General features: G+C 34.4%; 1 protein-coding gene across 4 annotated transcripts in view; it reads right to left on the reverse strand.

The window, feature by feature from the left end:
- Positions 1-713: 713 nt before the first annotated feature.
- The window catches only part of DENND2B (DENN domain containing 2B), a 1,438,653-nt gene continuing 1,421,380 nt past the window's right edge, over positions 714-17,986 (reverse strand). For all 4 annotated transcript variants that reach the window (XM_044082814.1, XM_044082812.1, XM_044082813.1 and 1 more), the window contains one exon: positions 714-1,814. In XM_044082814.1, coding sequence (XP_043938749.1) covers positions 1,780-1,814 — 35 coding nt within the window. In that variant the 3' untranslated portion in view covers positions 714-1,779. The remainder of the gene's footprint in view (positions 1,815-17,986) is intronic.

Raw genomic sequence — 17,986 nt, forward strand, 5'->3', positions numbered from 1 at the left:
ATTTTCACTTATACCAAGTGTTGTGCTAAGATGGAGTTAGTATGCTTAATTAAAGGTGTATAGGCACAAAGCGTTGTCGCCTCACAATAAGATGCTGTCCGGTTCAATTCTCAGCTAGAGCGTCTTCTGCGTGGAGACATGTGTGAATGGGCATACCTTCGTTGAAGGTTGTGCATCAGGGCTGGTAACTCGGCACGTAAAAATCAACTACCAATCATTAGCGGACCTGAGTTCCACTGTGGCAACCCCTAACCGGGAAAAGCCGAAAGACACAAACAAGGCATAAAGCTTCCAACATCTAGGAGGCTGGCGGTCTTGTCACTACATATTTATTTTTGAGTAACATTTTGTTCAGTGTATAAAAGATGACAAATTTTTGTTCCTAAAAATCTTATTTTATTGATCATTTATATATACAAGCATACACATATATACACATGCATATAAGTATATGTGAATATATATGATTAATCAAAATGCACAGACACTCAGGCTGATATTTGTGAATGTATGTGTGTGTTTGTGTGCACGTGTATGAATGTATATATAAGACAAAGACAAGGACACACACACACAAACACATGCATATACACTCACACATACAAACACACCCATGTATGCAGAGGTACACATGAATGCAGTCAGATAAATAGATGCATTTTTTCTATTTTACAACATATTTACTCAAGACAGGAAAATGAAGCCAACAAATCTTATCTTTGTATTTTCTTGGTTTAATCTGTTTTGGTATTAAGACATTTTCATTTTTTTATACAAACACAATTTACAAATGTAGTGTTTCATTTTTCAATAATTATGTGTTGAGGAAATACATATGACTCTAGAACTAGTCATGTTTCATTGTATTAAATCATTTAGTTTCAGTCTGAAAGCAGCCATTTTTAAGGCACTGTTGCATAGGCAGGCCTTTTCCTTCCTTATCATTACCAATATTTTACAAATTTTACTGCAATACAATGTTCAATTATTAAACTCCATATATGTCTTAAAAGGTGTTTGTTCCATAGATGCTACATAATTCCAGAGTATTTTCAAAAAGACATTTTTGTATGTACACTTAACGCAGTCCTAACAATTAAGTACTATATCACATGTGGATTCCCATTCTTTTAACTACAATGGTACAGTATATACAAAGTTTTCAAGAATCATTTCTACACAACGTTTTTGCAGCCATCAACCAAGTACCTTGTAAAATGAAAAGTGGATGTGCTGTCTTTTAACTAACAAAGAAAAAAAATGTAATAGAACAAAAGTTTTATATTACAATTAATACCACCAGCATTTTTTCTTACATACCACAACAGACATTTAGCTTTTATTAGTCTCATTCATTCTTTTTCCACATTTTCCATAACTTTAAATTAAATTCTTCAGGCATGCCATCTTCTATCATTGTTTTCAAACGACAGTTTACTGCACATACGAACTACTGTTCTCTGTACCATGTGTATTTAAGCACTAAATATAATACAGGAAACATTTTCTGAATTCAAGAATATACACGTTCACCACAGGTTCATGATGATTCTGTTAAATATAAACCATTTCTGTATGTCACAGTTCAATATATACATGATTCTATAAATGGTGAAGTTTAGTGCCTTTTTTGTGCTGCATGTGAAAAAATGTCCATTCAGTCCCTTAAAGCTTCATTGTGGTCATTACTGTATTCATAACATTGCCTCACAGAAAGTGCCGAGCTTCTGGTGTGTAATGCATCTCAGTCTGATCATCAACATGCTGCACAAAATTCATTTATGTCTTCTTGTGAAGGAATTTCATTTTATTTCCTAAGACAAAGAACATAAAATCAGTGATTACATTATTTGCTGATTAAAAATCTGATTCCTTACACATTTTTAAATTCTTAGCATATACTTCTGTTTAAGTCAAAGAGGGGAAGTGCCAGAGTAAATTATTCACCATTCTATTCTAGTTTAGAAAGAGTTGTACTTTGCAAAATGGTCATATAACAAACTGACATCTCATTAATAATATAATTGTCTTAGGACTAACTGAAAAATTAATATAGGACCAAGTGTCTGACTCTGGATGAATACTTGTTCTGCTAGCTTTAGTAAGCAGGTGACTATGGAAATAATCAAAGGGTTTTGCTAATCCCCAAATAGGTTGTTAGATGCTTGATATTCTGTATATCACTGTTTCCCCTTATTGCATTTTATTAGATGATTGTAGATGGCAGTAGTGAGTTAACAGTTCCCAAGAACTCAGTAGTGGCGGAAGTGGATGCTTATTTAATGATTTTCATAGAGGAATTGATTGGACACACTAAACTGGCCCTAGGTGTGACTGCATGCATGTGTGTGCCTTCTGTGTAAGGTTGGGTGCCAGGCTGGCAACTCCACACTGTAAAACTCTACTGCCAATCATAAGCAGACAGGAGATCCGCTGTGGTGACCCTTAAAAGGGAAAAGCCGAAAGAAGAAGATAGAGGAATTGTTAAAAGAAATGGTTGCCTCAGGGAACAGTAATATGTACAACAAGGAGTCTGGTGTAACAGACCCCCCCCAACACACACAGAAATATGCATACACCTGCAATTTACTGCTAAGGATCAGTCTAGGATGAGCCTGTTTTTCAGTATGCACCTCTTTGAACTATGATTCATGGAATTTATTTACACGCCCATCACTCAATGAAAACGCAACCTATGATGATGTTTCATAGTCTTTGAAAATCCAACCTATGATGATGTTTCACAGTCTTTGATTCTTCATTTCATTTCCTGGCTGAAGTGCATTCTGTGTGGAGAGTGCATGTCCTGCCTCTGTTCCTATTTGTTTTCACACATGGCACTAGTTTTCTCCCACATCACAGAGGCAGGTAAGTATGCAACTTGGTGATGTTCAAACTAGACATAGGTGTGTGTTTGGTATGTTGTGTGCGTGAAAATATACAGTGATAGACTGACATCCCATCCAGGATTGGTCCCTGTCATATGGCAACCATTTGCCATTGTGGACTCCAACTCTGAGTGACACTGAAAAGGGTAAGTAGGCACTGAAGATGAATAGATAAATAGATGGAAGGATGGACAGATGGATATTATACCAGAAACTCAAAATCCTAAGAGGGAATAGTAGTTCCCCTGCTCCAGTACAATATTATATATGACACTTATTGATGCTGTTTATTGTAGTTATATCACTGAGAGTGAAGTACAATGAACTTTTCTTCTCCCAGCACACTGTCATAGTTTGATGTGGCCCCTTTGTTCTTTCACACCAGCATTGTGATTATTATCTAGAGATGTTTTGAGATGTCCTATTTTATTAGCATCTATCTTCCTTTGGTTCATAAACCTCAGTCTGGACTGACTCTCCTTCTCAAGGCATCAGAAATTACTGGAAGGAAATGTCAGAGCTATAGGAATCTGCTGTGAGCCTGCAGAAGTTATGGGATTTTCAAATATTCTTACTAGCCTCCTTTATTGGCAGAGAATTATGCTGCAAGGTTTTCTAGGCAGAAATAGGTTTCTTCAAACCCATGTTACTCATTGGGAATACAAGCATTCATTGGCTCACTTTTTGAGGGCTGCACCCATGATGTCAGTTCTGGAATTTCCCATAGATTTATTTGACTGCATGAGAACATCTCTCTCCTCCAATCATGAATCAGTGATTTTACCCTTTGCCTACTGTAGTGTGATCTCAGATGCGGGTTATGCATTTTTTGCATGGGGTGTTGGGGGTGCTTGCCCCAGCAAAAACATTTTTTTTTTCAATTTTTTATGATCAACCGTTTAGGTTCAATCTTGAGAAGTTTCAAGAAAATATCTAATGACAATAAGGGGTTTCTATTTTAATTTTCTAAGAGATCTCAACACAAAACAGAAAAAAAACACACATTGCAAAATGCAAATTATAAAAATACAAATCAGCAAAATGTAGCCTGAAAAGCTAAGCTTTTAGTATGTTGCTGGATTTTTGTAGGGTCAGCCCTACTGTATTCACTATGTGGGAGCACTGTCTTTTTATATGGCAAGTGTTAAAACTTATTTTCTAAGATTATGTGTCCTCAAAATAAAAATATTAATGAAGGAAGCAGCCACCAGTTTTGATAGGGAGTGTGGATGTAAGCTTGTCCCCTTCAAAAACATAAGGTATGCTGCTAGCTTCATTGATCTAGAAGGAGAACTCTTTGACTATGACGCAAATTACCTGAGTTTGATAAGCAGATCAGACATGCTGTTGATGGCTGGGAGGGAATGGAAAATGCATTTTCTGCTCAATTAAATTGGGGAGGAAGGCATGGTGGCATGTAGGAAGTGTGGTCATCTCACAAGCCTCAGTGGTAATAACTAGTTCATGAAAGAGAATATACTGCTGTGGTAAATGGGGAGGGAAACAGGTACATCACACTCTCACTCGCTCTCTCTCTCTTTCTATATATATATATATATATATATATATATATATATATATATATATATATATATAAAATATACGTGTGCATTACCCCTAGTGACATCAGCCCTGATATATATATATATATATATATATATATAGTGACATCAGCCCTGATATATATATATATATATATATATATATATATATATATATATATATATATATACACACACACACACACACACACACACACACATATATATATATATATATATATATATATATATATACATATATATATCGACATGCGTGTGTCATTTTATATATATATATATATATATATATATATATATATATATATATATATTATTACATTATATATTTATATGTGTGTGTGTGTGTGTGTGTGTATATATATATATATATATATATATATATATATATATATATATATATATATATATATATATATATATGTGTCATTTTGTTTTTTTATATATTTCTTTATTAGATTTCACTAACGATAAAATTAAAATACATCTAATCAACATTTGTTTAAATTTTCAAAAAACAAACAAAAAATACAATAACAAAAACTATTTACAATGGTGTCTATAAAATAAAATTCATATAGTCCTCTTCATCATTTTTTAACTTTATTAAAGTCATATTTGTCTAAATGGTCCTTTAAATTTTAACCAAGTATTACAATATGAAGTATATTTATTAGTCCTCATTTTAGTTGTTGCCAGTTCATATTTACAAACATTAAAAGTATTCTTGTTAAAGTTCTTTAAAGTAGGAGTAGAGTCTTTCTTCCAATTTGTGAAATTACCTTTCTTGCAATGGCTAAAATGCACCAAAGAAGTGGTCTGAATTGGCATGTTAAATAAAACCGACGGTTTAAACAAATTAAATTTATCATTAAAAACAGTAACATAAACTCTATACTTCTTCAGAAAGGTTTAATAATTTTACAGTCACAAACCACGTTCCCAATCAACCTTTAACTGAGGACTGCATCTCCAACATTTTATCTCTTTTTTTGTACATCAGTTAAATTTTTTTGTGGTGTGAGAAATACTCTATGTAAAAACCTCCATGTAAATAATCTCCATTGTAAGTAAAGAGCGGTTTTCATTGCTGACATTAACAATAATTTTTATCTTCTTCACTTGGATTATTTTTATTCATAAGTGAAAAATAATACCAATAACTTTTAATAAATAATACCAATAACTTTTAATAATATATTTTTGTAACTTTTATTATGTTATATTTTTCTGGTAAATAATTCATATATATTATCATCCAGTTTAAATAGAAATTCAATGAATATGGAATGTTATTTTTTACTGATAATTGCATTAAATCAATTTTATTACTAACAAATTGTCTATACATTTCTATGTCTAGCCACCTTTCTCTACCTATTTCATATTGGTTCATAATACATTCTTTGGAGCATACTTTTCCTCTGATGCCAAAAAAATAAATATTTATTCTTTAAATTCAATATATTAGAATAGTTGTGAGAATGTTTTTAATTTTCAGTGTATGCTATGGGAAATATTTTTAAAAAGTCATGCTTTATAACCTAGGATTTTATAAATAAAATTAGAAGGCTATTAATTTAGCGATAGTTTATTTTCCTATTTTTTTCATCTTTTAATAACAACTGAATTTTATTAGATAGTATTTGATTATGAAGTAGTGAGATTGTTCAGTATTTAGCCAAATATTTTCATATATGCCCTTCCATCTGGCAGAAAATATTGGATTCAACCATAATGTTATTGTTTTAATGACAGAAGCTAATATATATACATTTTTAAGTCTGGAACTCTTAAACCACCCTGTGTACACTCCCCCTTATATGATGATTTAAAGTCAATCTAGTTTTACTAGGGTACCAAAAAACTTTAAAAGAATTTATTTTGTTTTTCATATTTTCTAGGAAGTGGTAAATAAAATTACTGTGTTATATAAAGGTTGTTTGGTAACAATCATTTTGATCAATAGTAATCTATTTTCCATAATGAAATATAATTTAATTTGTTAATAAGATGTTTTGTATATTCTAGTATGTTATAACTGACAGAAATTTAGTCATCTATGTCATCTGTTAAAATAATGCCTAAGTATTTGATTTTTTTTATCTTTTGAGATAATTTTTTGAAATCTTTCTTCCATTTTATGCATGCTACTATTAATAAGAAAAAGATTAGTTTTATTACCATTACAATTTAGTCCTGAAATTTGTTCAGATCCATCCATCCTCATCCCCTTTTCCCACTTTTGCACATGGGGTGGGGTAAACATTGCAAATGAATGAAATTAAACAAAGTCTGAAGAGATAACTTACAATCATTTAAAGTTAATAAAATATCTGCATAAAGTTGAATTTTTGGGATAACAATTTCAAAACCTTTAATATCATTATTAAGTCTTATTTGATTGGCAAAAAGTTCCATAAGTAATGCAAACAGTGGAAATAGTGGGCATCCCTGTTTAGTACCTTTAGTAATCTCAGTAGACTTAGATATATAAAGCTAATTTTTATATAAACATAAGATTTCTCAGAAAAAAAAGGTTAATGAGTCGGATAAATTTATTAAGACATTTTAATTTTTCTAAAGTAGCAAAAAAGTAATTCCAATTAATTGAATCAAATTAAGGGTAGTTTTTGTTTTGTTGTATTTTCATAATCAATTATAGCAACTATTCTTTCAGTATTATTATTTGAATGTCTATTTAATATAAATCCCATCTGATCTTCATTTATTAATGAAGGAAAACATTTTTTAGTTCTATTTGCCTATATTGCCATGAACACTTTATAGTCTATGAAAAGAACATTTTGTAGGATCTTTGCATGGTTTTTTAGTAGGAGACATAAGGGTATAACCAGTAATTCAAGTGGAACACCTAAAGACATACCAAACCAATAACTCCCAATACGTTCAGTTGCTTTCCAAGGTCAATAAAGGTCACCTCAAATAGTTATAAAAACACTTTCATTTTAAATCACAAAATAAAAACACATAGTACATAAAATACACTGCTTCAACGGACTTAGTGCTTTCATTTCCTATCACAGAAACATAATCAGATTCAATACTTTTTCTTCCCTCCTCAGTATTTAAACAGACCCAACACCTACATCATTAATGACAAGATAATTACAAATTAATTGATACTTCATTTTCAAGTTCCTTTTTCAAACATCAAAAACCCACCCCTTTTTTAAAAAAACATATATATGCTTAATACATAACTTTGAAAGCTCTTAACATCAAATACTCTACTATCTTCTTCTTTCGGCTTTTTCCTGGTTAGGGGTCACCACAGCGGATCACCTCAATGCTCATGATTGGTAGTGGAGTTTTACTGTGTCGAGTTGCCAGCCTGGTGCCCAACCTTCCACAGAAGGCACACACACACACACACACACACACACACACACACTGACACCTAGGGCCAATTTAGAGTGTCCAATCCACCTACAGCATGTATACTCTACCATAATAATTAATAATATTATAAAATATTTTTTAAAAAATGTCAATTGTATTATAAAATTGTTGTTACACACACACTTGAAATAAATGCTAATATTGAATGTTTACTAATAACATTAATATTTGTTTGCTCTAGTTTTTAGTGCTGGCATTAATGAAATATGGTCATTGAGCCCTGGTGGGGTACAAGCATTCAAATGTAATTGCCATATTAACTCCCTTAATTCTAAACGTACTTCCCAGTCCCCTCCTCTTTCATTTCTCTTAACCTGCTCTATGACCCAAAACTTGAAATCAGCTTGCAAACAGGTCATAGTATGTCTGTAAAGGGCATTAGTCTCTTTTTTTCTATTAATATCATATGTATGCTTGTATATCCTCTGTTTCAGACTCCTTTCTGTCTTTCCAATATAATATGAGCCACATTTTATACACTTAGCAAAATATATTATACCCTTTGTGTGGCAATTATAATATCCCTTTGGGTAGAAGGACATATTAATGCACTCTAATTCTAAAAATCCTTGATTATATAAAGAAGGGCATTGTGGGCACCTTCCACATTTATATGTATCAACTTTACTTTTACTTCCCATATCATATTATTTTTCAAATATTTCTTTCAAATTCCTGTTTTTCCTGTACCCAAACTTTATTTTTTTTGAGAATATTTTAACACTATTGGGAATGGATGAAAAAAGGTTCCAATTTTTATATATAATATTTTTTGATTCCCCTAGTGTCTTGATTGTAAGTTAATACCATATAAACATCTCCTATCTCATTTCCTCTCCCCTTGTTTCTTTCCCAGTAGTTCTAATCCATTATTTTGTTCATTTGTTAATAATGGTGTATATTTCTCATTCCTTCCTTTCAGTACTTCTTCATTTATGTTCACTATAATTTGTACAGGGTAACCCCTTTCCTCAAATAAGCTTTATATATAGTCTAGTTCTATCTTAATATCCTCTTCTCAGATGTCATATGTGTTGCCCTTATCATTTGACCTTTAATAATATTATATTTTTGCATAATAGGGTGGTCACTAGTATAATATAAATATGAATTAGAGAAGCATTCTTTCCTGTACAAATTGGACTTAAATTTATTGTTAATATTGTCTTTTAATATAGTAAAGTCTAGAAAGTTTACTTGCTCTTCTCATATTTCATGTGTGAATTCTAGAAAATCTGTAGTATTTAATATATCCTACAAAATTATATATTTCTTCTCTAGCTCCTTTCCATACCAAACATATATTATCCAAAAATCTAAAATATGCTTTTATATACTCCTTATATCTGGAGTCAAAAATAAACTTCTTCTCCCAGTATAATAGTACTATATTAGCCACAATAGGGGCACAGGCTCCACCCATTGCTATTCCATCTATCTGATATATTTCTCCTTGAAAGAATATAAAATTATTTTTCATCACTAATTCTATACTTTCCAATATCAAATTAAAGTCTCTACCATCCACAAATTCAAATTCAGTCATCATTTCTTCCAACCATTTTAGTCCTAATTCATGTGGAATTACAGAGAACAAATCTCTAACATCCACTGTAATAAACTTATATTCCACATCATATATTAATTTCCCCATATTTATAAGGAAGTCCCATGAATCCACCAGTATATGAGGATATAATTTGTGAAACAATTTCAACTTTTTATCCACGTATATAGCCAAAGGCTCAATCTTTGACCCTCCAGATGCTACAATGGGTCTCACTGGTGGGTCCGTGGGATTCTTGTGCTTCTTGGGGATTCCAAATATACTTGAAATAAATGGTTTTGGTACTCTCAAAAAATCATATAGTGTCTTATCAATCACCCCTTGCATTAAATTGTCTTCCAAAATCACATTGATCTTATGATAGGCAATATTTACTTCATTTCTTGATACCTGATTATATCTACCTTCCACGTTTAAAATTTCAAGCATTTTCCCCATATATTCCCATTTTTGCATAATAATCACTCCACCACCTTTGTCCGGCTTCATGATTCTTAATTTGTGGTATCCTAACAACATTAGTACAGATGAAAGAAAAGTTCTGAACAAAATTATTAATAATAATGAAATAAGAATCATGAAGACGGACAAATGTGGTGGAGTGGTTATTATGCAAAAATGGGAATATATGGGGAAAATGCTTGAAATTTTAAATGTATATTTATGAGGTTTACTATCAAATTTTAGACTGGCACTTATGTGAAGCTAGGAAGGCCAAAAGGCTGTTTTCAAGTTTTCCTAATACCGATCCAGAAAATGTTCGAAACCACATTCGTGAATGGTAGTGTACATTTGCTAATCTGGAACTGGTGTTCTGATAACAGATCAAACTACAGTAGGGAACGGGAAATGTACCCTTTTCTCACAGTAGTGCAGTCTTGGAGTTGGAATATATAATATGCAGGGGGTGCGGGGATCACAGCCTCCCACATGGGGGTGCAGGGCCCCCCCCCTGCAAAAAAATTACTGGTAACATGGACTTTCCACATTATAACTTCTGGTGTTTAAATGTCGATTCTGTGTTACAATTTCTGAAATTTTGGTAATTCGTTATTACCAATTTTGGCAAAATGGTTCAGTCAAAACGTGGAAAATTATTGTGATTTTCCACATTTTGATAGTAATCCTATTTACGAGGGTTTTAAATAAATTAAAACTAGTAAATTAAACAACTTTGTTATTAAATTAATACTTTTGATACTGCATATTTATAAATTATATGTGTAAATAAACATATAGGTTCATAGGTTCATACTAGGCTATCTGCCCTAGGGCATTTATAAGCCTAGCCAGAGTGTGTTTGGCTTTCGCCCCCCCTTGGAATGAGGATACTGTGCCCATTTAGGGTTTAGTTTACTGCGCCTCTGTCTAGCAGTGACACAGAGATGACCCCCAGGGTAAACCTACGATCTCCCATCCACTCATCAAGATTTCTCTTGAAGAGAGTCAGTGAGGGGCTCTGCCTAACATGGACTGGGATTCTGTTCCAGAGTGAGGGGAGCCTCTGGGTTATGAATCTGTCCCTCCAGCACATCCTATTTATTTCTGTGTTGAGGTTCAAATCACTCGCTCTCGTGGCTCTGGTGGATTTGGATTTTCTGAGGTGGAGCATGTCCATTAATTCCGGATTGGATCAGGATCCATCATAAATAAGAGTTTCTAAGATAATAATTTATTATCCATCATAATAAATCCATGATAAATCAGGACTGGATATGAAGCAGATAAAGCTATATAGTAACCTAAACTTTATATCTAGTAACCTAAACTTTATGTCTATGCCTAGCTGCACTTTTGTGAGAGAACTGAACTGAATGCAAACTGTCTGGTAATGGGAGGCCCAGTTTAGAGCTTGGAAAAAGCATCTTCATTGGTCCTCATCTTTTTTAATTTTTTTCAAGTTTTTAGCTTCCGGTATTTAAGCACTGCATTTGAGCAGATTTCTGCTTGTTTGTACTGAGCTGAACTTAGGTGGGCTACCAGTCATAACTCTAAGCTGAGATACCAGACAACTAGAGGCATTCGAGCTTCCAAAAAAACATAAGTTGCCTGTTTTTTTTTTGCTTATTTATACTATTTACTGCACTTTTTTATTGCCTAATGCCTACTTTTATATTGTATTTATTTACTGTGTACTTAACTACACTATTGTACTGCAATTGTTTGCTTTGCTATGCCTGTTAAAGAGAATTTTATTGCTGTTTTCAACATTTACAAAACTTTTTTTGCTAGTTTCACTGTTTGTTAAGAATTTTCTGGTATTTTCACTATTTTTAATCTATGTGTTCTGTTTGATCTGGCTTTCCAACCAAGCAGTGTTTAAATAACTGATCTGTTAACTGTTTAAAGCATTCCTTAGAGCCTCCTTGCTGATTTTCTGCTGTTTTAAATGTTTTCGTTAGTGTCTCACTGCTATTATTCTGCTGTTTTAACCATTCTCTAGTGTTTCCTACTAAAACTATGATAGCTAGAAACTGCAGCATAGTCCAGATACAGGCTTGCTATTTTTGGAACTGTTTGTAGTGGTTTCTTTGTTCTAAGCCTGTTTTCCAGGCTGTCTTGGATTGGAAGGGGCCTATCTGTTCTTTTGTGAGAAAATTATGCTGATTGGAACCTGCCTGGTAAAGGAAGTCCAGTCAAGGGCTTGGAATAAGCATTCTCATTGGTCCTTTTGAATCTTTTTAAAGTTTTTTTTTTCAAGATTTTAGCTTCTGGTATTTAGGCCCTACATTTGAGCAGGTTTCTGCTTGTTTGCCCGTCGCACAGTACCACACACTGCCACACAGTTGGGCGCCAAAGCTGGACAGTTAAATTCAACAAATTTTCACTAAAACCCAGGCAAAAATACCCATCCACTGAACTCTTCCATGATTGATTCCATATAGCAACCGCTAGTGACAACAGTCTTTAACCTAGCATTATGGACAGTTGGACTACCCTTGTGTCTCTTGCCAACCTTGTTGACTTGGGTTTCTTGAGGCACTGTAGCAATTGCCTCATGTACAGAGACAACCCTCTACTAATAACACACTCTAGTACAGAGTGAAAGAGATGTATTTACACCAAGAATCTAGAATCCATACTTTCTCTCACTCAAAACAGTAACACAGAGAAGGTTGTCAACTGAATCACCAATACATATGCTCATAGTACCACCACTCATACACATAGCAAGCATCAAACATGTAAATCCACATACACGGAGGTTCTAGCAAAAAACTTACTAAAACACCAGAGACCTCCAAAACACAAGGCTGCTACAACTAAGTCAGTCCCCACAGCACCCATGAGACATAGCAACACCAGTATCTCACCCACCATGCCAGTAAGGTGTAACATTCAAAAAAACTAATTTTCTTGTAACTGGAGACTCAATAATGAGACACATGGATGTCCCTCTTACCAGGTTGTACAAGGAGAAAGTCATGATCAGTTGCCTGTCCAGTACCAGGATTCGATAGATCATGCATGCACTCAGGTCTCTCAGCAACAAGTACCATTATGACTCTGTTATAGTTTATGTTGGTGTGAATGACCTGAGATGTACCTCACTGGACTACATGAAGAGAGACATGGTTGAACTCTCTGAGTATATATATTCCATGCAGGTATGCCCCTAGCCTTGAGCAGCATACTACCCTTACCTAGAATGATGCCACATTACAAGCAAAAAATGATTGCGTTCAATAACTTGCTCAATTTTTGGTGTCATTCAAAGGGTATCCAGTTCCTGTCAGGCTGGGAAGCTATGGTTGACAAACCTCATTGCTTTGCTAGAGATGGTTTTGCAACTGGCACCTCTAGGTTTTTGGGTGCTGACAAAGGCTCTTGCCTCCTCATAGTGCGTTTTTTAGGCAAGTTCTTGAAAACAACATTAGTGATGTGAAACAAACCAATCTGAACAAAAAATAAGGGTCATGCTGCTAAAAGCTAGGAGCTTAAAGCAAAAATCTGCACTCCCTGGACTCACTTCTATCACTAGAAGATGTAGATGTCTGTGCAGTCATGGAAACCTGGTTCAAGGCCTAAGAGAGTACCCTGGCCTAGCATGGTTACAATACCTTCCACACCTTTAGACTGCAAAATGAACATGTGAAAATCAAAGGAGGCGGTGTTTTAATCTTTATTAGTGATAAATTCACCTCCCATTTATTTAGACTGGACAACGCCATGGAGTTACTCCAAGTCCAGGTTATGGTGGGTAAGACCCCCATTCAAGTCATAGCCAGTTATAGTCCCTCCTCAATGGGTCATGACACCCATGAAGTCTACCTGACCAAACTGGAGACAATCCAAATTTTATTGAACATGCTTGTTATGGGGGATTTCAATTATCCCACCATCAACTAGGAAACCTACACTAGCTCTAACTCACTAAGGCAAACTTTCTTGACTTTGTTAATTCAAATGCCTTGGAACAAAACTGTCCATACCCCAACAAGGGGAACAAACTTTCTGGATCTGGTCCTTACCAACATGTCATACAGATGCTGGACCCTCATTAGTTAAAACTGACCACAAATCAGTCAACTTCGAGTTCGCACTAACACCAGAATTTACAAAGGGTGAAATCAGACTTAAAAAAAACTTCACCAAGGTGAACTATACCCTCTTAGGTGAAGGTATAAATGCATTCCAAGCCTTAACCCAAGCTGAAAGTGGTAACTATGCCAAAGCTTACACTAAAGCCCTGTACAATCAATGCATAAGTATATAAACTCGGCTGTACCAGAAAGAATCAAAACCAGAGCCCCAAGTAAAAACAAGCTGTCATGGTGGACATCCAGCATCAACAAACTTTAAAATAAATGCAAAATGCTGCTGTCCAAGAAAATAAAGCCAATGCCCCAACAATGGAAAAGCACTCTCCTCAGCTTTAACAGGCAAATAAGACAACTTGTCAAATCCTCCAATGGCTCCATTGAGAGAAACTTAGCAAGTACAGCCAAGGATAACTATAAGGCCTTTTACAGCGATATATATATATATATATATATATATATATATATATATATATATATATATATAAAACCTAAATGGTAGGACCCAAGCATGTGCAGAATTAGTGGCCAACAGTATCACATACACGGACCCCACAGAGATAGCAAGCCTGGTAGCAGAATGGTTTGGCAAAAATTTCATTTCCTTATCCCCTTAACTTACAACAAAACTTCCCCCAACCCCCCCCAACCCTACATATCTCAAGAGCAGATCTTCAAAGCCTTACCCAAGGCAAAAAACACAGCCTCTATGGGACCAGACTACATCCCAGACTGTCTTTTAAACAGGCTAAAACATGACCTAGCATCACCACTATGGACCCTTTTTAATCTTAGTCTAACCACAGGCTTTGTTAATGGGGAATGGAGAACAGCAACAGTTATTCCCCTCCACATAGGTGGCCTAGCAACAGACCCAGGGAATTACAGACCCATAAGCCTGACCAGCCTCATCTGTAATGTCATGGGACATGTCATTATGGACCTCATAAATAAAGACATTGGTGACCTGCAAACCATGGAGCCTACCCAATTTAGATTCATGAAGGACAAATCCTGCCTATTAAATCTGGTGAATTTCTTTGAAAATGTGACCAAGGCCACTGACGAGGGCAAATCCATGGACACAGCATACCTCGACCTGGCAAAGGCTTTCAACACAATCCCATATTCAGGCATTACTGATAAAGTTAGAAAACTGAATGTAAACCCCTTCATTGTAAAATGGGTTGCCAAATGGTTCACAAACCAGACACACACTATCAAAGTGGGTGACCCCACATCAACCAGCAGATCTGTTACCAATGGGGTGCCACAGGGGGTCAGTGCTGCCCCCCCTACTGTTTGGTATATACTTCTCAGAAGTTCAGGTCAAAACTAAGGGGTTGGGGCTGATTAAGTTTGCAGATGAATGCAAACTAGGTGAAATCACTGAATCCCCAAATTATGTCAGTATACTCCAGGAGGTTCAAATGCAGACCAACAACTGGTAACATTTTCAAACTGAAGGGAAAGAAATGCATCATCATTTCCTTTGGCACAAACAATGTCCCCTCACACTATCAACTAAACAATACCCTAAGTACCCATGAAGTGGCAAGGGACCTGGGATCAGAAGTAGACTGCAACCTTAACTTTGACCACCATGTATCTACTGTGGTATGGAAAGCTTTCAGTGTAGCATACTTGATTAGTAAATGCATCACCTTGAGAGCAAAATAAGTTATAATCCCCTATACTCGGCACTTATCTGGCCCATAATTGAGTATAATGCCCCATTTGGCATGTACCATACTAAGCACCTGCAGCAATTAGAGAGACCTCAGAGGTTTCTAACAAAGATGATCAAGGGGCTCCAGCATGTGCCTTACACAGACCGACTAAAGTCCTCTGTCACTATACTCTGTATCATATAGACTTATTAGGGGAGACTTATCTTGGCCTACAGAGTAATCCAAGACCCAAACCTAATAGACTTGCTACATATCAGTAAATCAAATGAAACTAGGACTACCCTTTCCAGGGACCTTAATATGGCCTATGACTTAAATAGGACATGCTGGAGGGACATATTTATCTCCTAGTGAGTCCTGTGTCTTTGCAACAGGCTACCAATTTATATGAAACTGAGCACATCTATGACACTGTTGAAGGGAAACCTGGATGACTAGATGGGGCACTGTAAATTCTTATCAGGGATAGAGCCGACAGCCTTGCTGGACATGGGCAGTCATCACTAAATGCAATATTGGGTACTGAATAGCATTTATATGGTATTACATTGAGATGAAATGGCTAGGCTTAAAATGACTTCCAGGTCAATAACCTAGTAATCTCCTATGATGTAGTATAATCTTCTACTTATGTGTTTCTAATAGAGGAACATATTAACAATAAAATAAAAAATATTTCACAGTTAACTTATAGTGCCTTATTTGATTAAGCTATAAGTATTACAATTTCTTAAAAGAAAGACTATTAATTTTTTATAGAAGTGAGATTTGTTTACCTATTGAGAAACTTTCAATTCTGCTTCTTCAGTTTACCATTGTAAAAGAACATTTATTAGATTACTCTACAGTTCACATCAGTATCAAAATACTGAACTGAAGACTTTATAATAACTGCATTAAATCAATGTTCATTCCCGTCACTTATCTTTAAGTTTTTTCTTCTTTTCACTATTTTCCATCCATTTCTCTCTGCTTGTCTTTTCAAGGAAACTGTGTTCCACTCCATTTGTTCTTTTTGATCCAAGATTTTATTTTTCTGAATAAAAGTTACAGCAGTCTCAAGGTTATCTAATGCTTTTATGCCATCGGAAAGAAACATTTTTAGTCTTGCAGGAAACAAAAGATGTACTTTAATTTGCTTCTTCTTTAGTTCTTTGATTAAAGTTAAGAAAATGTTCCTTTTGAGATGACTGACGTGGAGTAGTTATTGTCAAATCTTACTGTACTGTCATTTATCTTGATAGGAGAACTTCTCCAGGCAGTTTTTAAAATTAATTCTTTACCTGGGCTTCAAAGAAATCTAACTATAACTGACCTTGGTGGAGGATTTTTCTTTGGAGCAGCTAATGATCTGTGAGACCTTTACATGTCAAAGGACAATGATTCTGGAATGCTCAGCATTTTTGACAGCAAAGAAGTTAAGTAATTAACTATATTATCATCTTCTAGTCCCTCAGTAATACCAAAGATTATAATACTATTTCTTCTGGATCAATTTTCTAAGTTGTCAAGTGTACTTATTAATTTTGTTTCAATATGAAATCTGTACAGTTTCTTCCTCCAAAAGTCTTCATTCTATATAATTTAAGGCATCTTCCATTCCTAGTATTTGAGATTTTTGTTGTTTAATCATTTCATGTAGCTGTTCCATTCTCATTGTATATTATTTGCTTAAAAGTATACAGCTTATTAACCATTTTGTCCATTTTTATTGAAAGGTTTTGAATATTGACAAAAAGAGATTGTAATTCTTTTTTTATAGACTGGTCTTGAGAATTTGTCTTTGTATAACTCATATCAAAATATTTTTCCTTTCTATTTCATTTTGACAGGAACATTAATAAAAAGAAGAATAATTTTTAGATAATCAGATTCAATACAGGATCAGAACTAAACTTTCTCATGATAAAATATAAACTTTGTCTTTTAAAATCAAAATTCCTGTTAGAAATGTATCCTGAGTAGCACAGGAGAAAATAAAAGCTACTAACTTTGCACCATCTTGGCGACCATATATACCATTTGTTGCTTTATTTCACTACCATATGTTTTGTAGATGTAAATGTTGAATGTTTCATTGAATAATATATCTTTGCAATACGAAGAGTTGGCTTTTCTAGATGAGTATTAGAACCTACATGAAGGACCCCATGATATTTTTGGAAAAGAAAAAATCTAGGTCATTGCAATCTCTAACTCCTGTGAATTTTGCATGATTTCATTTCAGACAAGGCACATGTAACCCATCTAATTTTAATTAAGCCTCTTCAATATTTGGGGAGTCTGCTTTTGGTAAGTGAAACTGAGATATTCATTG

Source organism: Protopterus annectens, chromosome 9.part0, assembly GCF_019279795.1.
Source record: "Protopterus annectens isolate FY-2018-M chromosome 9.part0, PAN1.0, whole genome shotgun sequence".
Taxonomy (NCBI): Eukaryota; Metazoa; Chordata; order Ceratodontiformes; family Protopteridae; genus Protopterus; species Protopterus annectens.